The sequence below is a fragment of the Nerophis ophidion genome, linkage group LG21, assembly GCF_033978795.1.
Source record: "Nerophis ophidion isolate RoL-2023_Sa linkage group LG21, RoL_Noph_v1.0, whole genome shotgun sequence".
NCBI lineage: Eukaryota > Metazoa > Chordata > Actinopteri > Syngnathiformes > Syngnathidae > Nerophis > Nerophis ophidion.
In genome coordinates this window covers 28,510,234-28,538,093 of record NC_084631.1, presented here as the reverse complement: position 1 = coordinate 28,538,093, position 27,860 = coordinate 28,510,234, and the positions used below count along the sequence as shown (strand labels likewise).

At 40.7% G+C, this 27,860-nt stretch overlaps 1 protein-coding gene across 1 annotated transcript in view; it reads right to left on the bottom strand.

Annotated features, from left to right (window-relative positions):
* Nucleotides 1-26,941, bottom strand: part of nfe2l3 (nfe2 like bZIP transcription factor 3) — a 41,037-nt gene extending 14,096 nt beyond the window's left edge. Inside the window, exons 1-2 of the mRNA XM_061882437.1 lie at nucleotides 26,040-26,941; nucleotides 12,237-12,314 (exon numbers count right to left, since the gene is read on the bottom strand). Of these exons, the coding sequence (XP_061738421.1) occupies nucleotides 12,237-12,314; nucleotides 26,040-26,534 (573 nt within the window). The 5' untranslated portion in view covers nucleotides 26,535-26,941. The remainder of the gene's footprint in view (nucleotides 1-12,236; nucleotides 12,315-26,039) is intronic.
* Between the last annotated feature and the right edge of the window lie 919 nt (nucleotides 26,942-27,860).

The window sequence follows — 27,860 nt, the reverse complement described above, 5'->3', positions numbered from 1 at the left end:
ATTAGAGATGTGCTGTTTATCATTCACAATCCTTATGTAAGACACAAACACACACAGAGATGTCCGATAATAATCGGCCAATATATGCTTTAAAATGTAAAATCGGAAATTATCGGTATCGGTTTCAAAAAGTTAAATCAATGACTTTTTAAAACTCCGTTGTACGCAGCGGTACACGGACGTAGGGAGAATTACAGAGCAGTTGTGTCTCCCAGTCAGCAGCCCCTCCCCGCTCCCACTTACAAAATAGGAGTTGCAGCACGACTGCAGCATGAGAGGTTTACTGACGACGCTTGATGACCTCATCAACGACAAGAGTGTGTTGTTGCCGGTGCTGTAGCCGTGGCTGACAAGCGAGCTCGCTCGGTGACTGACTAAAGACACCATGACTATGGTTTGGGATTATTTTAAAGTGTCTCTGACGGATAAAAAAACTGGCAATTTGCAATGACTGCAAAAAGTTGGTTATGCGAGGAGGAACCTTCCTTTAATACGAGCAATTTGATCTCCCACCTCTTCAAGAATCATAAAGAGATACACGATGAATACAAGCGGAAGATGGATGAAAAACAAACGCCGGAAAAAAGTAGTAGTACCACACAGTTGTTGCTTTAAGACTCAGCCGAGAAGAAACAAAAATACAACAAAAACCACCCCAAGATGGTGACTGCTAGGCCACTTCAAGCACCCACCATTACATTGCAGCACATTTTTGTTACTCATACAGATACGTCAGAGCAGGGCAGATTGAGCCTAGTTTATAACTTCCTGTTATACAGTATGCCAGGCAGTCTTGCACTAAATGAGGACTATGCTATTGTTTACTTTATCACTCTAGTATACTCTGGGCTGAAGCTATGTGCCTTCATTGTTTTTGAGGGATGTTTAAAAAAAATATTGCACTTCGTAAAAGTCAAAGTATAGTAATTCCCATAGTTGTAGTGGGTATCAGGATTATCTCAGGGAGAGCATGTCCCAAATTCCAAAATGCTCTTTTGAGGCTTGTTTAAAAAAAATAAAGGTCTTTGTGACTTCAATAATAAATATGGCAGTGCCATGTCGGCACGTTTTTCCATAACTTGAGTTGATTTATTTTGGAAAACCTTGTTACTACATTATTTAATGCATCCAGCGGGACATCACAACAAAATTAGGCATAATAATGTGTTAGTTAATTCCACGATTGTATACATTGGTTGATATTGGAATCGGTAATTAAGAGTTGGACAATATCGGAATATTGCAGGGTTCGGCAACCTTTACCACTCAAAGAGACATTTTGACCCGTTTCACAAAATAACGAAGACAATGGGAGCCACAAGAATTCTCGCGAATATCAGCTGATGGCCACCCAGATAACAATAATAAGGGTGTGCTATGAAGCCATTGCCTTTGACGCCTTCTAAAACATGTACAAACTGCTTGCCAGTCCAGCAACAGGTTGTATGTGGCTTCCGCAGATACACGTACAAGACTGCAAGGCATACTGGGTGATACAGGTTACACTGAAGGTTGTGATATAAACAACTTTAACACTCTTACTAATATGCACCACACTGTGAACCCACACCAATCAAGAATGACAAACACATTTTGGGAGAACATCCTCACAGTAACACAACATAAACGCAACACAACAAATACCCAGAATCCTTTGTAACTATGACTTTCCTCATACACCCCGCAAGCACCACACTCCGCCCCCACCCAGCCCCTCCGTGCGTCGGTTGAGGTGGGCGGGGTTGGTGGCGCGGGGGTGTATAATATAGTCAGGAATTCTAGATTATAATTCAGGCATCGGTCACCTGTGAGAAGACAAATGAGGTCCACTTTCACATCCCCAGGGATGGCGAAAATACACAAAACGCTTGTTGCAGCAACTTTTTTTTAACCCTTTGTGTGAATTGTGACTGAATCTTCATCCAAACAGAATTATGTGGGCAACCCGTCGATCGACATCCCAGCGAAAGTGGAAATATTACAGTAAGTGTTTCTTTTATTATGGTGAGTTTGTATGTTTGGCACCTAGCAATGTTGCTAATGTAAAGTGTCACAATAAAGCTGCATCTGTTTAGCAGCCGGCTTCTAAATTATTGCTCATCCTCTTTGTGTTCGGGCTCAAAAATATAAGGTTCTGGATGATAATTGTTGTTGATGGGGAAGGGATCTGTGGTTCCTTCTCTACATCACAGATCATTTGACTGGCTTGCTCATTACCTCTCAAAATGGCTCGGGAATCTTCATGACACTGATAATATTTTGATCTATTTATTCCCAAACTTTGGAAGTCTTTTGGTGTCAAAAATCAGATATATAGATGATAACAGCTTCAATATGGAGGCAAGTTGTTTTTTCACTGTACTGCTACTTGAAATAGTTCTTTCTGGCTGTAACGGAGTGATTGAGATGCACACTACACACTCAACGCTAGCAAACAGAGTGGCAGCCTGGGCACGATTCGCCAACTCAGGGGGAATGGCAAGAAAACGGTCTTCAATTGAGTTCCGCAGTCAACGCGGCGCATGTGGTCAATCAGACACAGAAAAGCACCGCGGACACACTGGATTGCGTCGCACCAGATGAAAGACGCTATTGCGAGCAGCCCAGAGATAAAAACAAACAGCGAGGCCGTTTTCAAATAGTTGGCAATTCCACACGTCTTCTTTGTGAAGTGTGCCAGAGCTGAGGACCCCAACCTCACAAACTGTGGTTTAGCCTTTTGAGGTGGAAAAAGTTGCAAATACTTAGAGATAGGGGTGTAACAGTACACAAAAATTTCGGTTCGGTACGTACCTCGGTTTAGAGGTCACGGTTCGGTTATTTTTCGGTACAGCAAAAAAACAACAAAATCAATTTTTTGGGGTTATTTATTTACCAAATTTGTAAACAATGGCTTGATCATTTTAACATTAGGAACACTATAATAATTCTGCCCACGTTAATCCACATTAAACCGCCTCAAGTTGTTGCTTAGATTAAATAAAATGACAACTTTTCTTCTACATATAAAAAGTGCAACATTAAACAGTTTCAAGACAACTCATCATGCTTAATTTATTACAGCATTGGGGAAACCTGTAGTTGATTTTTATTATGTAAATGTTATATTTCTATCAACATGTGATAGCAGGGACCCTGCCATTCAAAACTAGGCTGCTACATTACTAATGATTGATGTAACTATAGCAGAAAAATAGTAAAATAGCAATAGGAGAGACTATTCATCCCTGAACACCATAGAGTTCATGTAGGCTTTATAATGCACTTACATTATTATATCAACTATCAGAGACAGAAACTCTTCATTTAACATGTCCTTTTTTGCTGCTTCAACACATCTCAATCAACACTGTCCGTAACACACACACACACACACACACACACACACACACACACACACACACACACACACACACACACACACACCGCAAAATGAACTAACGTTACGCTAAAAGCTAACTAGCCTTTACCTAAAGCCAGGACTGCGAGTGAGCTGAGCTGCAGTTTGTTTCTAGAAGGTTGACGGGCTCATAGTGATTTTTAGAAAGTAGTTGACTTGGAAGTGTTTAGTATAAACTGGGGAGAGTCTGTTGCTTCCCTGCTAAACACATATCTGACTACATGCGCTCTGAATACGCACTGCTGATTGGCTTGTTACCGCTACGGTTGTAACCAATCAGATTGTTATGTGGGTGGGACAATACAGGGTGCTGTGAAGGAGACAGAGGCAGAACGAAGCGGAGCAGCTTATTAAGACTTTAGCATAGGTGGCTACTTCATATGTTCGTGTGGAATTCGTTCGGTACTCCGCACCGAACCGGAACCTCTGTACCGAAACGGTTCAATACGAATACACGTACCGTTACACCCCTACTTAGAGATGTATAATTCTGTTTCAATATGCTATATATACACTTCTGTTAAAATGTAATTACTTATTCTTCTGTTGTGTGATACTTAACATAAGTTTTGGATGATACCGCAATTTTAGGTATCGATCTGATACCAAGTAGTTACTGGATTAAACATTGGTCATAGTCAAAGTCCTCATGTGTCCAGGGACATATTTCCTAGGTTTATAAACAAAATATGAATTTTTAAAAAAGGGAAAAAGATTTTTGACGGAAAAAAATATTGATATAATCATAGTAGTATTGACTAGATACGCTCTTGAACTTGGTATCATTAAAATGGCTGTCAGGTGTAGATCCACCCATGGCATTTGTTTACATTAAGATGTGCTAGCTTTCTGTTAGCCGTTTATGTTGCACACAGACGTATTTGAGTGACGGACCGCAAGCCATTTTGAGTGTTGACAGCGACCGATGTATACGTGTGTGTCGTGTGTGTATTATATAAATAAAAAGACCTAGTGATTATTAAAATGTTCACTTTGAGTGGATTAATATTAGATCGCTTAAGAGTTGAGTTCATTTCTAACTGACACTAACGCTTCTTAGCATGCATGACTTTAAAGACTAGAAGGAAATCTTGTTGCAAATTTTGTGTGGTGTTGCTTCCTTATTTGTGATTATTCCAAACTAATTACCATCTATATGGCTATATACATATTGCAGCCTTTTGCAAGAATGATACGTATCATGGTATATTATAACCTATATAAATAATAGAAACATTTGAAATGGGCAAATAAAGCTCCTAAATTGGCTGCTGACGTATGCAGTAACGTAGTGCATCATATTCAGTTGTATTATCGGACTATGTTAAGGTGGAGTTCCCCAGGGTTCGGTCCTTGGCCCTGTACTCTTCAGCATCTACATGCTGCCGCTGGGTGACGTCATACGCAAATACGGTATTAGCTTTCACTGTTATGCTGATGACACCCAACTCTACATGCCCCTAAAGCTGACCAACACGCCGGACTGTAGTCAGTTGGAAGCGTGTCTTAATGAAATTAAACAATGGATGTCCGCTAACTTTTTGCAACTTAATGCCAAAAAAACGGAAATGCTGATTATCGGTCCTGCTAGACACTGACCTCTATTTAATAATACAACTTTAACATTTGACAACCAAATAATAAAACAAGGTGACTCTGTAAAAAATCTGGGTATTATCTTCGACCCAACTCTCTCCTTTGAGTCACACATTAAAAGCGTTACTAAAACGGCCTTCTTTCATCTCCGTAATATCGCTAAAATTCGCTCCATTTTGTCCACTAAAGACGCCGAGATCATTATCCATGCGTTTGTTACGTCTCGTCTCGATTACTGTAACGTATTATTTTCGGGTCTCCCCATGTCTAGCATTAAAAGATTACAGCTGGTACAAAATGCGGCTGCTAGACTTTTGACAAGAACAAGAAAGTTTGATCATATTACGCCTGTACTGGCTCACCTGCACTGGCTTCCTGTGCACTTAAGATGTGACTTTAGGGTTTTACTACTTACGTATAAAATACTACACGGTCTAGCTCCAGCCTATCTTGCCGATTGTATTGTACCGTATCTCCCGGCAAGAAATCTGCGTTCAAAAGACTCCGGCTTATTAGTGATTCCTAGAGCCCAAAAAAAGTATGCGGGCTATAGAGCAATTTCCGTTCGGGCTCCAGTACTCTGGAATGCCCTCCTGGTAACAGTTCGAGATGTTACCTCAGTAGAAGCATTTAAGTCTCACCTTAAAACTCATCTGTATACTCTAGCCTTTAAATAGACCTCCTTTTTAGACCAGTTGATCTGCCGCTTCTTTTCTTTCTCCTATGTCCCCCCCTCCCTTGTGGAGGGGGTCCGGTCCGATGACCATGGACGAAGTACTGGCTGTCCAGAGTCGAGACCCAGGATGGACCGCTCGTCGGGACCCAGGATGGACCGCTCGCCTGTATCGGTTGGGGACATCTCTACGCTGCTGATCCGCTTGAGATGGTTTCCTGTGGACGGGACTCTCGCTACAGTCTTGGATCCGCTTGAACTGAACTCTCTCGGCTGTGTTGGAGCCACTATGGATTTAACTTTCACAGTATCATGTTAGACCCGCTCGACATCCATTGCTTTCGGTCCCCTAGAGAGGGGGGGTTGCCCACATCTGAGGTCCTCTCCAAGGTTTCTCATAGTCAGCATTGTCACTGGCGTCCCACTGGATGTGAATTCTCTCTGCCCACTGGGTGTGAGTTTTCCTTGCCCTTTTGTGGGTTCTTCCGAGGATGTTGTAGTCGTAATGATTTGTGCAGTCCTTTGAGACATTTGTGATTTGGGGCTATATAAATAAACATTGATTGATTGATTGATTGATTGATTATTTTGCCAAAAATATGATTGATCTATTTGCTAATTTACTGTTATGTTCCATGGTAACATGTTTATCTACACTTCTGTGCATTTCTTCTTCTGTTTGATACTTTACATGAGTTTTAGGCGATACTACAAATGTGGGTATGGATCCAATTACTAGTCGTTACTGGGGCAGTATCGGTAATACCAGAGCTGATACTGACACTTCATATTTTTAAGACCATTCAATTATTACATTTTTGATCACAATTATAATCAGACAAAAACACAGGATGGCGGTGTAACTACGGCTGGGTGATATATTGATATACTCAATATATCGCGGGCTTGTCTCTGTGCGACACAGAAAATGACTATATCGTGATATTCATGTATACGTTCTCACGCAGTTGCTTTTAGCTGCGGGCATTACACTACATGCGTTTCCCACTCTCTTTTCTCTCCTTCTCACAGAAACTTTAATAAAACAAGCGCACCTTCTTACACACGTCACGTGTGCAAAGCCATAGGCTCCCGCGGAGCAGACAGATAGCGACTTGGTAATGTTAGCTGTGATGCTAGCGGAGTGGTGTGAGTGGTAATACGAGAGAGAGAAGTTGCAAATCTGGTAACAAATGAAGGAAGAATTAATTCCCAACAAAAACAGCAGGGGGTCCATCGTCTGGCGGTGCTTTGGCTTCAAGCGGGAATATCTTGAAGAACTACGCTGCAAAAACTTCGTTACAAAAAGTAGCAGCACTGCTAATGTCGCATCATTTGAAAAGTCACCCGCTAGAGAACGAAGAGTGCTTGAAACTCTGCAACCAACAAAAGGCCGAAGCAACTATTTCCAGATCAACACCGTATGAAAAAAATAGTCTACCACAGAAGGAGATAACGTCCCCAGGAACTTACCACGACGCAAAGGACATATACTGTTTGATTTCCTATTATGCAGCTAATTTTTATTTGACAGTTATTGAAATATCTTGTGTGACATCAAGCACAAAAGTGCACTTTATTTGTTTTAAACTATTGTAGTGGTGTTCTGTTCAAAACGTGCACTTTAATTTAGTGTTGTTTTGATATGTCATCTTAGTGACATCATGCACAAAAGTGCACTCACAGCTTGTTTTAAAATGTCTCTGACAATCTTGCACTTTCTGTTTAGGAAATGACATGAATGTTTGTGCCACTGCTTAATGAATACAGTTTTGGTAAATGGACTTAGTGGTGATTTCCCTATCTGCATGAAAGTTTAAAATAAGCATGTATTAATGAAGTATGAACAAGAATGTTTTAATGTAGACACAGAGAATCATCATTCTGCTGTGATTATATACATCAAGTGTTAATTCAAGGCTAAGGCAAAATATGGAGATATATATCGTGTACCGTGACATGGCCTAAAAATATCAAGATAATAAAAGGCCATATCCCCAAGCACTAGGTATAACAATATCAAATCAATATTTAAATGATCTCCTACTACTGGCTCTGATTGAAATCCTTTGTTATTTTACCCTTAAAACCCTCCTGTGTCTAGGGACTTATTTTCAGAGTTTGTAACCAAAAACAAAACCGCATAGTATTTTTTTACAAAAATATCTAACCACTGTAGTGCATGTATATTATACTTGGTATTGTTAATATTTGTATCAATCCACCCACCTTTGTTGACATTCAAAAGATCTAGCTTACATTTAGCGGTTGGCATACCTTCCTACAGTGTCTAGTATAGCATGTTTCGCTGCTCCTTGTCCTCCAGTGATCATAATACTTTTAAAAAAAAGTTTATTTGCTGCCACGGAGGCAACGATTGCCGGCTTTGAAATTACTTTGCACCGTGTGGGGACGTTAGCAGCTAGCAAGAAAGCTGCGTTGTGTTGAGGAGGTGCTGTCCAATTTTCGCTAGGGACACAGAGAAAATCTGTCATGAACAAAGTGAAAGTGAAACTTACAACTTTGTTTGACGCTGCCAAAGTTGAATATCCATGAATTAATCCTAACACTATGAATTCATAGTGAGTACTTTTACACTCTCAATATAATAAGTGTCCGAGTCAGACACATTTAGGGCTTGAACCGGATTGTTGTGACTTGGAGTTAACAAGATCAGGAGAGTTTAGAAAAAAAAAAGAAACTTTTGTCAATTACTATTTATGTACATAATGGCATTACTGTGGAAAAATACCAGAGCACCCAGTTTCTCAGGAAAACTCTTTCATTACATGCATTAAATTCATGTGTCCCAGAACGAACAGCAGCACACCAGTACCTGCAGCACTCATGCAACCTCAGACCATGACACCACTATGCTGATTGTACAAAAGACATATTCAGGTGCTTATTTGTAAATCAGGCAGTAACAGCTGCAGTAACAGTGATTCCTTAATCTAAACTGCTATAAAAGCATTACAGGGACTACTCAAAAGTCTCATTTCTAATAGAATTGTCCTTAGAGAAGATACACTACTGTAATAGAATAGTTTCTGTAAAATAATGTTTGTGAGATAATATACACTTTTTGCGGTAGAACACAACTAAAACTAAGTCTTAATGTGAGCGAACTTGTTTTATGACGAAATGAAGCGTCACATAAATCTGCTCCTTCAAATGCAAATCGCATGATGTGTCATGCTGCTAAAAAAAGAAGTAAAAACAACAGGGCGGCGACTAAAAAAAGGTTCAGTGATGTCATGTTCAATAATATAAAAATAGGGTGGCAACTTGTAATGATAATTACAGGCTATCTTGGTTACACAACAGTCTGTGTGAGAAGGTTGTTCCAGAATTTTGAATAAATAACGCCTATCCCAAATCGTTGCACTGCATTGGTGTGGTACCAGTCCAAAGTGTGGAGATGATATCGTATTGAATGTCCTGTTCCCTTGCATTACAGGTAAACAGCAAAACGGCATAACGTAAAAAGAAAAGGCTGAAATATTAGTAGGAACAACGAATACAAACAAAAAGACTTGCCTTAAAATACAAGTTTAGCCTTTTCATTATACTATTTCATTACAAATGACAAAAAGGTGGTTCACTATCACCATATTAAAAGAATATTAAGAGCAACATTCTTTGTTTTATATCATTGAAAGCTCCACATCTCTGCTGGTCTTTTGAGAAGTCATGTTTTACTATTGTTGATCACACTTCAAAGTGCAGTGTTTGTTTTGATACTGGGAGGTTATAGAACAATGCTGTCCTTTTGTATTGTAACAGTTAATACAGTAATTTTAAATAGTTGACAGTAGGGCTGGGCGATACATCAAATATACTCGATATATCGTGAGTTTGTCTCCCTTCGATATAGAAAATGACTATATCGTGATATGCGAGTTAGGGCTGGGCGATATGGCTTTTTTTAATATCTCAATTTTTTTTAGGCCATATCGCGATACACGATATATAGCTCAATATTTTGCCTTGGCCTTGAATGAACACTTGATGCATATAATCACAGCAGTATGATGATTCTGTGTCAACATTAAAACATTCTTCTTCATACTGCATTAATATATGCTCATTTTAAAATTTCATGCAGAGGGGGAAATCACAACTAAGTCAATTGACCAAAACTGTATTTATTAAACAGTTATTAAGCAATGGTACAAACATTCATGTCCTTTCCAAAACGTAAAGTGCAAGATTGTCAGAGACATTTTAAGTGTCAAATAAAAATGAGCTGCATAATAGGAAATTAAATAGTGTTCGTCCCTTCGCTATGTGATAGGTTACTACGGACGTTATTGAATTTTGTTGTTGATTTTTTTTTTCCATACGGTGTTGATCTGGAAATACTTGCCTCGCCATTTTGATGGTGCGGGCGTGTGGCACCGAATGGAGATGTTGACATGCGAAGTAAGCACTCTTCATTCTCTAGCAGGTGACTTTTCAAAATGATGCTACATATGTGAAGTGAAGTGAATTATATTTATATAGCTTTACATAGTGAAACCCAATATCTAAGTTACATTTAAACCACTGTGGGTGGCACTGGGAGCAGGTGGGTAAAGTGTCTTGCCCAAGGATGCAACGGCAGTGACTAGGATGGCGGAAGCGGGAATCGATCATGCAACCCTCAAGTTGTTGGCACGGCCACTCTACCAACCGAGCTATACCGCCCCACATATTAGCAGTAATGCTACTTTTCTTTGGAACATTTTAGCACCAAACCACCGCCAGACGATGGAACCCCTGCTGTTTTTCTTGGGAATTAATTCTTCCTTCGTTCGCACCTTTTTTCTCTCGTATTACCACTCGCACGGCTCCGCTTGAGGGATCAAAGGTCGGTATTATCATCGCTTACGTACAACAAACGTTACCCATGCTGCTACCTCTCTGCTAGGCAAGGGCGTATGACGTTGTATGTGACGTATGTAAGAAGGTGCGCTTGTCTGTGAGAAGGAGAGACAGGAAAGAGCGAGAAAAGCATGTAGTGTAACGCCCGCAGCTAAAAGCAACTGCATGAGAACGTATACTCGAAGTTGCTTTTAGCTGCAGGCATTACACTACAGGCTTTTGTCAGTCTTTCTTGTCTCTCCTCACAGAGACGAAAAACAAGCGCACCTTCTTACATACGTCACATACTGTCGCTTTCACAATGTCAAAAGAAGGTGCAAATCTGGTAAAAAATGGAGGAAGAAGAATTAATTCACAGGAAAAACAGCACGGAGTACATCCAGTGTTTCCCATAGGTCAGGCATCTATTTGCGGTGGTGTGGTCTGGCGGCAGGGCGGGGATTCTGGGGTGGCAGCGGTGGCGGCGGCGATGACCAAGAAGAACGTGGAGTTGGAATATAATTACAACATTTTATGTACATATTTATATAAATATTTACAAGCTCCATTCACAGACAGAGTCCCATTGCTTTTATGAGCGGTCGAGCGAGTCAAAAGCCGGAAAAAATAAATAAATAAATAAAAATATTTTTTGTTTTGTTTTTTGTGGCGGCTGTAATTCTTTCGTGGCGGGCCGGAACAAATAAATGAATGTGTGGGAAACCCTGACATCGTCTGGCGGTGGTTTGGCTTCAAGCGGGAAGATGAACAGACAGTCGTAATATGTCAAGTATGCGGCAAAAGTGTTGCTACAAAAAGTAGCAGCACTGCTAATTTGCAGCATGACTTGATAAGTCACTCGCTAGAGAATGAGTGCTTGAAAACTCTTCATGTCGACATCTTCGGTCGGTGCCACACCAACAAAATGCCCAAGCAACCATTTCCAGATCCACACTGGATGAAATAAATAGTCAACAACAGAATGAGATGACGTCCGCAGTAACCTACCACAAAGCGAAGGACATACACTATTTGATTTTCTGTTATGCAGCTAATTTTTATTTGATAGTTATTGAAATATCTTGTGTGACATCATGCACAAAAGTGCACTTTATTTGTTTTGAACTATTGTAGTGGCGTTCTGTACAAAAAAGTGCACTTTATTATGTCATCTTGGTGACATCATACACTAATAGCCTGTTTTATAATGTCTCTGACAATTTTGCACTTTCTGTTTTTGAAATGACATGAATGTTTGTGCCACTGCTTAATAACTGTTTAATAAATACAGTTTAGGTAAATTGACTTAGTTGTGATTTCCATCTCTGCATGAAAGTTTAAAATGAGCATATATTAATGCAGTATGAAGAAGAATGTTTTAATTTAGACACATGGAATCATCATACTCCTGTGATTATATGCATCAAGTGTTACTTCAAAGGCTAAGGCAAAATATTGAGATATATGTTGTGTATCGTGACATGGCCTAAAAATATTGCGATATTATTAAAAGGTCATATCGCCCAGCCATAGTTGACAGTTTGAAACCGTTTTCCATAGTCATAAATTCAAAAGTAAATTTTTTATTTTTAATGGAATAAGTATTGAGGAATCGAGGAATTTCCCAAGTATCGGTAACAACGACTGATATTCTCCTATGGTGACAAGCCTTGTTCTGGTCATGAAGGTGTTGCAGCAGCAATAGAAGGTGAGGGTCCATACCTCTTGTTCCAGAGTGGAACTGAGCGCCAGTTGAGTGACGGGAGCAGATTCCTCCTCCTCCTTCACGTCAACATCCTCCTGGCAGGGCAGAGGGAGACAGATAGCAGGGCATGAAGACGAGGAAAAAGGGGCGATTAAAAGGAGTACAACTTGGGGGCAACAGACAGTCAATACATTAGTAGCTTGACAAAAATCAGGAGACGTCTGCTTCAGGCTTTTCTTTTTTTGCAAATGGAAGTACATGTGGACTTATTAGCAGCTGTTGGAACACTAAAAGGAAGCTTAACTCTTATTGTTAAATCTTTATCACTGCCCTGTCAGCTGCAGACGGACGTTTAAAGGTAAAGTAGAAATATAAAAGCAGGTGTGCGTGTGAAAGACGGTCTTAAAATCATTGGGGACGGCGTGGCGAAGTTAGTAGAGTGGCTGTGCCAGCAATCTGAGGGTTAATGGTTCAATCCCCACCTTCTACCATCCTAGTCACAGTCTATTGCACAGAGCCCAGCAAAGGTAGGGTCTGTGTGCAGTAAATGTTTCTACCATCCTAGTCATGTCCGTTGTGTCCTTGGGCAAGACACTTCACCCTTGCTCCTGATGGGCCCTGGTGAGCGCCTTGCATGGCAGCTCCCGCCATCAGTGTGTGAGTTTGTGTGTGAATGGGCGAATGTGGAAATACTGTCAGAGCGCTTTGGGCTCCTTAAAAAAGGGGCAGAAAAGCGCTATAAAAGTACAACCCATTTACCAATACAATTACACTAGTGGCTATTGCCTTTACAACAAACTTTACCCACTGAGGACCGCACACCACAAAAATTAAGGCGCGCTGGAGACATTTTGAAATGTTTCAAATAATCTGACTTATCTCATCGTATGGAAAAAAAACTTACTTCACCAATGATTTATTTTTTTATTTTTTTATTGTGATTACTTATTACTTATGGAGCATACATTGCGAATACATTGACAACAGGAAGTGAACAAAAGTTTTAGCAACTGTTATGTAAAGAAAAGGGGTAGGATTAAATAAGCTTCTTCCTACTCCTTTTCGAACATGTTGAAAAGAGAAACTGGAAATTGTGATGTATCATGTTGTATATGCTTGCATGTTTGAAATAAACTCAAACTCATTTTTACAACACTTACTGTAACCATCAGGGCTCCCCTAAAATGTGGTGAACATTAAAGATTTCAGTCTCAGTCAATAAAAGATTTAAAAATAAGTCATATATATATATATATATATATATATATATATATATATATATATATATATATATATATATATATATATATATATATATATATATATACATATATACATATTAGGGCTGCGAATCTTTGGGTGTCCCACGATTCGATTCAATATCGATTCTGGGGGTCGCGATTCGATTATATATCGATTTTTTCTATTCAACGCAATTCTCAATTCAAAAACGATATTTTTCCAATTCAAAACGATTCTGTATTCATTCAATACATAGAATTTCAGCAGGATCTACCCCAGTCTGCTGACATGCTAGCAGAGTAGTAGATGTTTTTTAAAAAGCTTTTATAATTATAAAAGACAATGTTTTATCAACACATTGCAATAATGTAAATTTGTTTTAACTTTTAAACGAACCAAAAATACAACTTATTTTATCTTTGTGAAAACATTGGACACAGTGTGTTGTCAAGCTTATGAGATGTGACGCAAGTGTAAGCCACTGTGACATTATTGTTCTTTTTTTTATTATTTTCAATGAGGGATTTTTAATCACTTCTATGCTGAAATTATAACCAATATTGATACTGTTGATAATATTAATTTTTGTTTCACTACTTTTGGTTTGTTTTGTGTCGTGTTTGTGTCTCCTTTCAATTGCTCTGTTTATTGCAGTTGTGAGTGTTGCTGGGTCAGATTTGGTTTTGGAATTGGATTGCATTGTTATGGTATTGCTGTAGACTGGTTTGTTGGATTGATTAAAAAAAAAAATCGATTTAAAAAAAAATGAGAATCGATTTTTTCCCACACCCCTAATTTTATATATATATATATATATATATATATATATTTACAAAACATACATACAGTATATTATATGTAAATAATATATAATATACATATATAATAATATATATATTTTATACACAGCACATAGATACAGTATACACACACACACAGACACATATGTACAGTATATATACACAATCACAGAGTAGTTACAAGCAGACATTGTGTGGACAGAAAAGGGAGAATGGACGCATTTCGGCTTAAAAACTTAAGATAAAGTTGAAGTTATGACACTGAAACGCCCTCAGGAAGAGGTGCTTTAAAACATGGATAGCTAGCTAGCAGCTAACATCAATCTGCAGTTGGCAGTTTTTTAGCTACTTCTAAATCACTAATCCTCACCTCCATGGCGACAAAGTTTCTTGCGTGTATCCTATTCACTGTTGGACAAAGAATAGCTAAACATGCTTCACTACACACCGTAGCTCACCGGCGTCACCGCTAATGACGCCGTTCTTGAATGTAAACAACGTTGGTGGATATACACCTGACATCCAATGTAATGATACCAAGCACAATAGCATATAAAGTCGATACTACTATGATTACATCAATTCCTTTTTTTTAAATTTATATTATGTTTAGAAACTCAGGAAATATGTCCTTGGACGAATATGACCAATGTATGATCCCGTAACTACTAGGTATCGAATCAATACCTAAATTTGTTGTATCATCTAAAACTAATGTAAAGTATTCAAACAGAGGAATAAGTGATTGTCACATTGTAACAGAAGTGTAGATAGAACATGTTGAAAAGGAAAATAAGCAGATATTAACAGTGAATTGACAAGTAGAATAATAATCCAATATTTTTACAGCTTGTCCTTGAAAATTTTGACAAAATAATATAAGAAATGACAATATGTTACTGCATACATCAGCAGACAAATTAAGAGCCTTTGTTTGTTTACTTACTACTAAAAGGCAAGTTGTCTCGTATGTTCAATATTTTATTTAAAAAAAACATTTTCTGCAATAAGAAACGTATGTTTAATGTACCGTAAGAGTTTTTGTTTGAATAAAGCCAATGATGATTTTTTTGTGGTCCCCTTTAAAAGTTAAAGTTAAAGTACCAATGATTGTCTCACACACACGAGGTGTGGTGAAATGTGTCCTCTGCATTTGGCCCATCGTCTTGTTCACCCCCTGGGAGGTGATTTAATTTGACTTTGGGGCGGCGTAGCTCGGTTGGTAGAGTGGCCGTACCAGCAACTTGAGGGTTCCAGGTTCAATCCCCGCTTCTGCCATCGTAGTCGCTGCCGTTGTGTCCTTGGGCAAGACACTTTACCCACCTGCCAACCCCACTGGTTTAAATGTAACTTCGATATTGGGTTTCACTGTGTAAAGCGCTTTGAGTCAATAGAGAAAAGTGCTATATAAATATAATTCACTTCACTTCATTTTTGATTTTTATTAAGGATCTCCATTAGCTGGTAGCCATAACAACCCACTAGTCTTCCTGGGGTCCACAAACTCATTACAAATACAAATAAAAGCATATACTTACAAGTACACGATACTGAAAAAAATAAAAGGCACAGTAATCAGCTATGTTTAATTAATAAAGGCCTACTGAAATGAGATTTGTATTTAAACGGGGATATCAGGTTCATTTTATGTGTCATACTTTATCATTTCGCGATATTGCCATATTTTTGCTGAAAGGATTTAGTAGAGAACATCGACAATAAAGTTTGCAACTTTTGGTCGCTAACAGAAAAGCCCTGCCTTCACCGGAAGTCGCAGACGATGACGTCACCCATTGAGGGCTCCTCACATCCTCACATTGTTTTTACTGGAAGCCTCCGACAAAGAGCTATTCGGACCGAGAAAATGACAATTTCCCCATTAATTTGAGCGAGGATGAAAGATTCGTGTTTGAGGATATTGATAGCGACGGCCTAGAAAAGAAAAAAATATATATATAAAAATTAAAATTAAAAATCTAGTTTAAAAAAAAATAAACACCATTGCATTGGGACGGATTCAGATGTTTTTAGACACATTCAGCGAAATCCCTTATCTTTCTATTGTGTTGCTAGTGTTTTAGTGAGTTTAATAGTACCTGATAGTCGGAAGGGTGTATCCACGGGTGGCTTGAAGCCAGTGGCTGATGGAAGTCGACGGCAGCATTATGGACGGCACAAACTCAGCTGATCTCTGGTAAGTGGCGACTTTTTACCACAATTTTCTCACTGAAAACTGCTGGTTGACATTTGGTCTGGATCCATGTTTGCTGGACCGCTCTGATCCATAGTAAAGCTTCACCTCCGGGAATTTTAAACAAGGAATCACCGTGTGTTTGTGTGGCTAAAGGCTAAGGCTTCCCAAGTCCATCTTTCTACTTTGACTTCTCCATTAAGTGAACAAACTGCAAAAGATTCAGCAACACAGATGTCCAAAATACTGTGTAATTATGCGGTTAAAGCAGACGACTTTTAGCTGTGTGTGTGCGCAGCGCTAATATTTCCTAACAGTCCATGACGTCACGCGTACACGTCATCATTCCGCGACCTTTTCAACAAGAAACTCCGGGGAAATTCAAAATTGCAATTTAGTAAACTAAAAAGGCCGTATTGGCATGTGTTGCAATGTTAATATTTCATCATTGATATATAAACCATCAGACTGCGTGTTCGGCAGTAGTGGGTTTCAGTAGGGCTTTAAAGTAAAAAACTGCCTGCGAGTCAGTTTTGAGTTATTAACGTCATTATTGCAACAGTTTCTCAATACATTGCACATTTTCGCGCTTTTTTTTTTTGTAATAGTATTATTTAAATGTACTGTGGGCCTTTAAACAATTAGCTAAATTACACAAAATGTCCCCATGGCTGCAGTTTGGACACCCCTGGCTTACAAGCAACACAACTGAAGTTAGCAACTCCTTACAACACACAACATTGTTATCTCAGCTAGTGTGTAGAAAAAAACCTCATCTCTGCTCCAGTCGAGGCTCGAACAAAAGTATGATACACTGCTCAACTATTTCTAGCGCCGCTCTGGCATGTATTTTCACTTTTTGTTTTGCGTTAAATGTCCCAGCTGTACTCCGTAGCGGAGCCAGGGGGTAACATCTACACTTTGTGCAAGCAAACAGGGTGGAGGTCTCAGCTCCACTTCTCCACCGCCTAGAGGCCCTACAGCAGGCGGTTGAGTCTGGAGAAGGGAGATATGGTTTCACATCAACGGCCCACATGACAGAACATCCACTGGGCACCAGGCAGCTGCTTTTAGTCAAAGAATAAGAGCCCGGATTACTTGAATTGATTCATATCAAAGCCTGGGAGATTCAACATGACCCTGACACGGATTGTGACAGAGAGGGCGACTCTTGTTGTACAAAGTGCATGAGATTGAACAAGAAGTGGGAGTAGATTAATGAGGGGTTTGTTTGTTAAACTCATTCTAATCTGCTGTCTTTGTGTAGTCAAGAATGCCAGGCGCTACAGAAACTTGTTTTCAAGTAATGGATAACATCACCAGCTACATAGCTCGACTAGTCAGGCGTTGTTATGGAAAATGAATAGGCTCATGAAACGCATTGCAACACAGTGTTCATTCCTTACGTAACGTGCTAACTTTGTAGGCTAATAACACAGCATGCTGGCCCAGTGAACATCTGCTTCAGAACCTCCCAGTGCATGTGGGGGTAGTCCCATGCCAAACGGAATACCTCAACTTAAGAGTGTATTGAGACAATGGCTGTTTCTCGGCTCATTGTTATGCTTCAAGCAAAAAAATTCGAGTTACACGTAGGGCTGGGCGATTTGGCCTTTTTTTTTTTTTTTTAATACTTTGATATTTTTAGGTCATATCACGATACACGATATATATCTCGATGTTTAGCCTTAGCCCTGAATGAACACTTGATACATATAATCACAGCAGTATGATTGTGTGTGTCTACAATAAAACGTTTTTGTTCATACTGCATTAATATATGCTCATTTTAAAATTTCACGCAGAGAAGGAAATGACAACAAAGTCAATTTACTAAAACTGTATTTATTTAACAGTGGCACAAACATTCTTGTCATTTCCAAAACAGAAACTGCACTATTGTCAGAGACATTTTAAAACAAGCACTTTTGTGCATGATGTCACTAAGATGACATATCAAAACAACACTAAATTAAAGTGCACTTTTTGTACAGAACGCCACTACAATAGTTAAAAGCAAATAAAGTGCTCTTTTGTGCATGATGTCACACAACATATTACAATAACTCAAATTTAAATAGGCTGCATAATAGGAAATCAAATCGCTATGTGGTAGGTTACTGAGGACATTATCTCCTTTTGTTGTCGACTATTTTTTTCATACGGTATTGATCTGGAAATGTTTGCCTTGGCATTTTGTTGGTGTGGCACCTAACGGAGATGTTGACTTGTAAGCACTCTTCATTCTCTAGCGGGTGACTTTTCAAATGATGCTACATATTAGCAGTTATGCTACTTTTTGTAGCAACGATTGTGCCCCACACTTGACAAATTAAAGTTGTCTATTCGACATATTCCCACTTGAAGCCAAACCACAGCCAGACAATGGACCCCCTGCTGTTTTTCTTTGGAATTAATTCTTCCTTCATTTGTTACCAGATTCGCACCTTTTTTCTCTCGTATTACCACTCGCATGGCTCCGCCAGCATCACAGCTAATGTTACGCATGCTCGTACCTCTCTGCTCCGCGAGGCCGTATATGTATGTGACCTATGTAAGAAGGAGCGCTTGCTGTCTGTGAGAAGGAGAGACAACAGAGTGGGAAGAGCCTGTAGTGTAATGCTAGCAGCTAAAAGCAACTGCGTGAGAACGTATACTCGAATATCACGATATAGTCATTTTCTATATCGCACAGAGACAAACCCGCGATATATCGAGTATATCGATATATCACCCAGCCCTAGTTACACGCACTCCTGCCATTAGTTGGCGTAGCGAATGCCAGTGAACTGTGTAAGAACCGCCTAAAACAAGAATGTGAAGGACAGTTCTAAGAAAAAATGGATGATATACATTGAATTAAAGAAATAAATCATCAGAAACATGACTTTGCAAAACAATTTGAACGTATCACTGCTAGCGTGCAACATACTGAAATAGAGTGAGTTGATACCACTAGCCAAGGATGTTAGAATAATATCTAACCGGCAGGCATTTATGCAAGAGCATGTATAAAAGCTGCAGATGGCTGTCTTCACAAGGTAGGAGTTGAACTTTCACACTCTTGATATCCAAGTATAATGTAATAGAATATATATATAGAAAAAAATATACACCGTATTTCCTTGGATTGCCGCCGGGCATATAGTATGCGCCTGCCTTGAATTACAGCCGGGTCAAACTCGCTTTGCAAAATATTTAGCGCATGCTTAGTATTACCGCCGGGTCACACTCGTGACATCACGAGTGACACTTACCCTGTCATCATTTTCAAAATGGAGGAGGCTGATTTCAATACCGGTAATTTGAAATCGCATAAAGGGAATCAGATTAAGAGCTATTCGGTAGGATTTAAGGTCCAAGCTATTGAATACTGATATGCTAAAATGAACAGTAAGCAACTATGTTTAATTAATATACCGGTAACTGTGGAAGGGTGGAGCCGACGATCCGAGAGACAGGCAGGGCACCCTGGAGAAGATGGCGGCAAGCGAGCGGAGAGGAGCGGAAAAGCGACCTGGACTGAGCTTTTATTGAAAAATAAACAAAGTCAAACTTTTCAAGCCATTGCCTTCCTTGGTGGTCCTGGGAACCCGCGAGACGACTGCTTTAGACCGCCACAATACCGTAGTATCGTGTGTCAAATATGAGTCATTAAATGACTCCCGATATGTGCGGGGACGGATATGACGGACCTTTTAGGATGTAACACTCCTATGCTGGCTATGTAAACAACCGGGCTGAAATAAAGCATGTTCCAGTCCTAAATACCCAGTGTATTATTTAAACAATAACACTTCCTGGTAAAGAAATCACCCACGGAGCAGAACGAGAGGGGGAGTTGTCTGAGGATAATTCTTTCATCGCCCGTGAGGGGAGTCGAGCTAACTGATAGCAGCGTTCTGCAGGTCGGGAGCAACCCAAACGAGAATGCGCTACGGCTACACACCGACCGACCATGAACTGGACCAGCACACACACGTTTATATATACAGTGGGGCAAAAAAGTATTTAGTCAGCCAGCGATTGTGCATGGTCTCCCACTTAAAATGATGACAGAGGTCTGTAATTTTCATCCTAGGTACACTTCAACTGTGAGAGACAGAATGTGAAAAAAAAAATCCAGGAATTCACATTGTAGGAATTTTTAAGAATTTATCTGTATATTATTGTGGAAAAAAAGTATTTGGTCACTTCAAACAAGGAAGATCTCTGGCTCTCACAGACCTGTAACTTCTTCTTTAAGAAGCTCTTCTTTCCTCCACTCATTACCTGTATTAATGGAACCTGTTTGAACTTGTTATCTGTATAAAAGACACCTGTCCACAGCCTCAAACAATCAGACACCAAACTCCACTATGGCCAAGACCAAAGAGCTGTCGAAATACACCAAGAAAAGAAATGTAGGTGGGCTTCACGGTGGGAGAGGGGTTAGTGCGTCTGCCTCACAACACGAAGTTCCTGCAGTGCTGGGTTCAAATCCAGGCTCGGGATCTTTCTGTGAGGAGTTTGCATGTTCTCCCCGTGAATGCGTGAGTTTCCGCCGGGTACTCCGGCTTCCTCCCACTTCCAAAGGCATGCACCTGGGGATAGGTTGATTGGCAACACTAAATTGGCCCTAGTGTGTGAATGTGAGTGTGAATGTTGTCTGTCTATTTGTGTTGGCCCTGCGATGAGATGGCGACTTGTCCAGGGTGTACCCCGCCTTCCGCCCGATTGTAGCTGAGATAGGCGCCAGCGCCCCCCGCGACCCCGAAAGGGAATAAGCGGTAGAAAATGGATGGATGGAGAATTGTAGACCTGCACCAGACTGGGAAGAGTGAATCTACCATAGGCAAGCAGCTTGGTGTGGAAAAACAACTGTGGGAGCAATTATCAGAAAATGGAAGACATACAAGACCACTGATAATCTCCCTCGATCTGGGGCTCCATGCAAGGTCTCATCCCGTGGGGTCACAATGATCATGAGAACGGTGAGCAAAAATCCCAGAACCACACAAGGGGACCTGGTGAATGACCTGCAGAGAGCTGGGACCAAAGGAACAAAGGTTACCTTCAGTAACACACTACGCCGACAGGGAATCAAATCCTGCAGTGCCAGACGTGTCCCCCTGCTTAAGCCAGTGCATGTCCAGGCCCGTCTGAAGTTTGCCAGAGAGCACATGGATGATACAGCAGAGGATTGGGAGAATGTCATGTGGTCAGATGAAACCAAAATATAACTTTTTGGTATAAACGCAACTCGTCGTGTTTGGAGGAAGAAGAATACTGAGTTGCATCCCAAGAACACCAAACCTACTGTAAAGCATGGGGGTGGAAACATCATGCTTTCGGGCTGTTTTTCTGCTAAGGGGACAGGATGACTGATCCGTGTTAAGGAAAGATTGAATGGTGCCATGTATCGTGAGATTTTGAGCCAAAACCTCCTTCCATCAGTGAGAGCTTTGAAGATGAAACGTGTCTGGGTCTTGCAGCAAGACAATGATCCCAAACACACCGCCCGGGCAACGAAGGAGTGGCTCCGTAAGAAGGATTTGAAAGTCCTGGAGTGGCCTAACCAGTCTCCAGACCTCAAACCCATAGAAAATTTGTGGAGGCAGTTGAAAGTCTGTGTTGCTGGGCGACAGCCCCAAAACATCACTGCTCTCGAGAAGATCTGCATAGAGGAATGGGCCAAAATACCAGCTACTGTGTGTGCAAACCTGGTAAAGACCTACAGTAATCGTTTGACCTCTGTTATTGCAAACAAAGGTTATATTACTAAGCATTGAGTTGATTTTTTGTTATTGACCAAATACTTGGTTTCCACCATAATTTACAAATAAATTCTTTAAAATTCCTACAATGTGAATTCCGGGATTTTTTTTTTCACATTGTTTCTCTCCCAGTTTTAGTGTATTTATGATGAAAATTACAGACCTCTCATCATTTGAAGTGGGAAAACTTGCACAATCGGTGGCTGACTAAATACTTTTTTGCCCCACTGTGTATATATATATATATATATATATATATATATATATATATATATATATATATATATATATATATACACACATACAGTGTGTGAATGTGTGTGTGAATGGATAAATGTGGAAGTAGTGTCAAAGTGCTTTGAGTACCTTGAAGGTAGAAAAGCGCTATACAAGTACAACCCATTTATTTATTTATTTACATACACACCACAGTCAGCCAATTTCTTTAACCCAGTGGTTCTCAACCTTTTTTCAGTGATGTTCCCCCTGTGAACATTTTTTTTTAATTCAAGTACTCCCTAAGCAGAGCAAAGTATTTTTGGTTGAAAAAAAGAGATAAAGAAGTAAAATACAGCACTATGTCATCAGTTTCTGATGTATAAATTGTATAACAGTGCAAAACATTGCTCATTTGTAGTGGTCTTTCTTGAACTATTTGGGAAAAAAATATATAAAAATAACTAAAAACGTGTTGAAAAATAAACAAGTGATTAAATTATAAATAAAGATTTCTACACACAGAAGTAATCAACAACTAAAAGTGCCCTCTCTGGGGATTGTAATAGAGATCCATCTGGATTCATGAACTTAATTCTAAACATTTCTTCCCAAAAAATTCAATCTTTAACATCAATATTTATGGAACATGTCCACAAAAATATCTATCGGTCAACACTGAATAATTGCATTGTTGCATTTATTTTCACAGTTTATAGAATATAATAGAATAGAAAGTACTTTATTGATCCTTGGGGGAAATTCAGCACCCCAGTTCGCTTACAATAGACAATAATAATAATAAATAATACATAACATATATTATATAATATATAATATATGAATGTATAATTATATTCTACATTCAAGTGCAGTCAAGGAACATATACATTATATCAGGGGTAGGGAACCTATGGCTCACGAGCCAGATGTGGCTCTTTTGATGACTGCATCTGGCTCTTGGGTAAATCTTAGCTGACATCATATTAAGCAATAAGTAATGAATGATTCCACTTGTAATCACAGTGTTAAAAATAATGTTCAAACTATAAAACATTCTCATGCATTTTTAATCCATCCATCTGTTTTCTACCGCACCCGTTCAAGAATTTGCGTTAATGGTAAGAAGTTATTTATTTATTCTTGGTTAGTGTGGGGCTTGCCCTCCTGAGGTTTGTCAGACCACCAAGGACCAACATGAGAGCCTGTTTCAGGGTTACAATATTGTTTTATTTTTCAATCAGTCTCTCAGTTGCTTTCCAGCAATTGTATTTTTCTCTTTCGTTTTCGCTCGCGCTCTGGCTCCAGCCCCCAACCCTGTCTCTCCTCCTGGCTGCTGCTTATAACAGAGCGACAGGTGACTAGATAACAAGGCCCAGGTGGGCCATCCACGCACCTGTCGCTGATTTCGAGGCCGGTCCTAGCACACCCCAGTTCGCTGCAGGCCAGCAGGCCACACCCCCTCCACAGTTAGCTCGAGAATAACAATGTTATTACAAAGAATAAGAGACCTATTATACGCTAGAAATGTTGTCTTACTTAAAAATGCAAGCGTCTAGTTTTGTTCAGTGTAAAAAAATATATTATATGGCTCTTACGGAAATCCATTTTAAAATTTTTGGCTTTTTGGCTCACAAAAAGGTTCCCGACCCCTGCATTATATTATGAACTTACATTCATATTTTGTTGAAGTATTATTCCATCCATCCATTTTCTACTGCTTGTTCCCTTTTGGGGTCGCTGGCGCCTATCTCAGCTACATTCGGGCGGAAGGCGGGGTACACCCTGGACAAGTCGCCACCTCATCGCAGGGCCAACCCAGATAGACAGACAACATTCACACTCACATTCACACACTAGGGCCAATTTAGTGTTGCAAATCAACCTATCCCCCAGGTGCATGTCTTTGGAAGTGCGAGGAAGCCGGAGTACCTGGAGGGAACCCACGCAGTCACGGGAAGGACATGCAAACTCCACACAGAAAGATTCCGAGCCTGGGATTGAACCCAGGACTGCAGGACCTTTGCATTGTGAGGCAGACGCACTAACCCAGGGGTGTCAAACTCAAATACAGAGTGGGCCAAAATTCTAAACCGAACAAAGCCACGGGCCAAAGTTGAACCTTTTAATAGGGACCCAAACAAGTTTTGCATTGAATATTGAACAAGCAAGGCTTATATAACTTTATAGTGACATGCAAAATGGAAGTTTGTTGATAGCGGGGGTGTATGTTGTAGTGTCCCAGAAGAGTTAGTGCTGCAAGGGATTCCTGGGTATTTGTTCTGTTGTGTTGATGTTGTGTTACAGTGTGGATGTTCTCCCGAAATGTGTTTGTCATTCTTGTTTGGTGCGGGTTCACAGTGTGGTGCATATTTGTAACAGTGTTAAAGTTGTTTATAAGGCCACCCTCAGTGTGACCCGTATGCCTGTTGACCAAGTATGCCTTGCATTCAATTGTGTGTGTGTGTAAAATCCGCATATATTACGTGACTGGGCCGGCATGCTGATTGTATGGGCGAAAAGCGGACATGGCAACAGGTTGTAGAGGACGCTAAAAGCAGTACCTTTAAGGCACGCCGCCGATATTGTTGTCCGAGTGGAAATCGGGAGAAATTCGGGATAATGGTGGCCCCCGGTAGATTTGGGGCAACCAAATTCGGGAGTCTCCTGGGGAAATCGTGAGGGTTGGCAAGTATTAGAATTAGTGGTGAATGCACCGCCGCTGTATAATACCGGCAGGCCAGCTCTAATGTTAATTTAATATTGTCTCAAGGGCCAAAATAAATTACATGGCGGGCCAAATTTAGCACGCGGGCCAGAGTTTGACACCCATGCACTAACCCCTCTTCCACCGCGAAGCCCTAAGTATTATTCAATAAATATATTTATAAAAGATTTGTTGCTATTTTTAAAATATTTAAAAAACATCTCACGTACCCCTTGGCATACCTTCAAGTACCCCCGTTTGAGAACCACGGCTTCACGGTGGAAGGAAGAGGGGTTAGTGCGTCTGCCTCACAATAGGTCCTGCAGTCCTGGGTTCAAATCCAGGCTTGGGATCTTTCTGTGTGGAGTTTGCATGTTCTCCCCGTGAATGCGTGGGTTCCCTCCGGGTACTCCGGCTTCCTCCCACTTCCAAAAACATGCACCTGGGGATAGGTTGATTGGCAACACTAAATTGGCCCTAGTGTGTGAATGTGAGCGTGAATGTTGTCTGTCTATCTGTGTTGGCCCTGCGATGAGGTGGCGACTTGTCCAGGGTGTACCACGCCTTCCGCCCGATAGTAGCTGAGATAGGCGCCAGCGCCCCCAAAAGGGAATTCGCGGTAGAAATGGATGGATGCTTTAGCCCAACGCGGCCCCTCAAGTCAAAAAGTTTGGACACGCCTACTTAAGACCGCCACAATTGATTGGCTCTGACATTTCATGCCGGCGTGTGATTGGTCCTCCCTGCTGTCACTCCATCAATTAACAAATGGCCCCCGGTCCACAATTTTGGGCACCACTGAGTTGCATAACACAACAAAAACACAAAGTAGCGTAGCAACTAACAATTAAATAATTCAACATTTAGCATCATACTAACTTAAATGAGTGCTTAGTGTATACACTTGCCTGTTTTATAACCCTGTTGACACCGGTCACGCAGGGCCCCGTTGGGGGAGCTGACGGCTGCGGCTCCTGGTCGCCGTCGTGCAGGTGTTGGGCGTCATCCTCCGAGCTTTCAGGGTCCGCGTCGGCGTCTGTGCTCGTCGAAGGCTGCCCACCGTCAGACTTGTCAATGGCCGACACTTGGTGCACCAGCCATGCGTTCAACTCTGTGGGGAAACGCGGGGAACCGAGTGTCCTAACCTCGTCGAGCAGCCGGCGACTGGCGAAGAAATCCTCCAACTCGGGGCATTTCGGGTGAACGGCGTGTCCCCAGAGAGTGTCTCTCGGACTGTGGAACGGAGTTTGGGTGTAGGCTGAGCTCGGACCCAAATTGATTTCAATGAGAGACGAATACTCTCCGCTTAAGTAGCGGTCGATGTCCACACGAACTCCAATCAAACTCAGCAAGATGGTCAACTGAATCAGGCCTTCTGTGAAGTATTTTTTCGCGACTTGCATTTTCTAACCACTTGAGCGATGCGGATAGCTACGTAACGCCGGCCTAACAGTTCCTTTTTTCCCGAACGGACAAAGGAGGAAAGCCCTAACAAAGAGCACGCCTTCGCCTGTCAGACAAAGAAGAGGGTCCGCCTGTACCGGCGAACTCGTTGATAGCATACGCTAATGCTAAGGCTACGAGCTAACAGCTTTATGACCAGTTACCGGAAACCCTTTGCAAGGAACATAGCGGACACGCGGCCTTTTAATCCTTTGTAGCGGAGCGGGTGTCGTTTTTTAGGGATCTTTTGGTATCAAAAGCAGCCAGACGTCATTAATGTTACATAAAGCGAGGAATCGGTTATGCCCAATGCGGATAACCGAGAGAAGGCACTTGGCAGAATTTGCATACCTAACACAGATTGGGGCAGGAGATCGACTCGCTGATCGGACGTCATACTTGTCAGTCAAACGTCCAGCCAATGGCACGTCTTCAAATGTGCACACCATTTCCTCATTGGGGTAGAGCATCGACTCGCTGGTTGGACATCACGCTTGTCAGCCATTTTTCAGCCAATGGCACGTCTTCTACCGGGGACGCCCCTTCCTGCACACACCCTAGAAAAAAACTCCGAATAATAGTTAGAGAAAATCCTATAAAACCACAACGTGACTCATGCCGGGTCGCTTATTAAAATAGTTACATGACTACTATTCAATTATATTTAATAAGGGGTTCGTTTTGTGCAAGAACCGGGCTGGTTTGGTGACTTGTCAGGAACATAGTTAGGCTGCAGTTGCTGAGACGTTTGTGCTACTGACCTGCTTGTGTTCCATTTTTAGCCTACTGGTCAGAGTTAGAATTACAACTCGGAACTTGCTTAACTGGTTTCTAAAAACGTCATCAAAACAACTTATGCAACTGTTGTTTTGTTTTTTTGTTTTGAACCATACTAGTTCCTTGTAGCTGAGATAGGCGACAGCGCCCCCCGCGACCCCAAAAGGGAATAAGCGGTAGTACATGGATGGGATGGATAGTTCCTTGTAGCTGAGATAGGCACCCGAGACCCCAAAGGAATTACGCGGTAGAAAATGGATGGATTTTGTTACTATGGAAGCGTCACATTTACTCGAACATTTTTATTTCACTTGAGTGTAGACAAATTAAAATTCCAGCAGCACTGTACAGAATTGAGATTGAATTTAAAAAGTAAAAAGGCTCCAGCACCACCCGCGACCCCCCAAAAAAGGGACAAGCGGTAGAAATAGATGGAAAAAGTAAATAACGGGGGAATAAATGGAAATAAAATAGAAGCATATTACAGTAAAAACACAAAATAAAAAGGA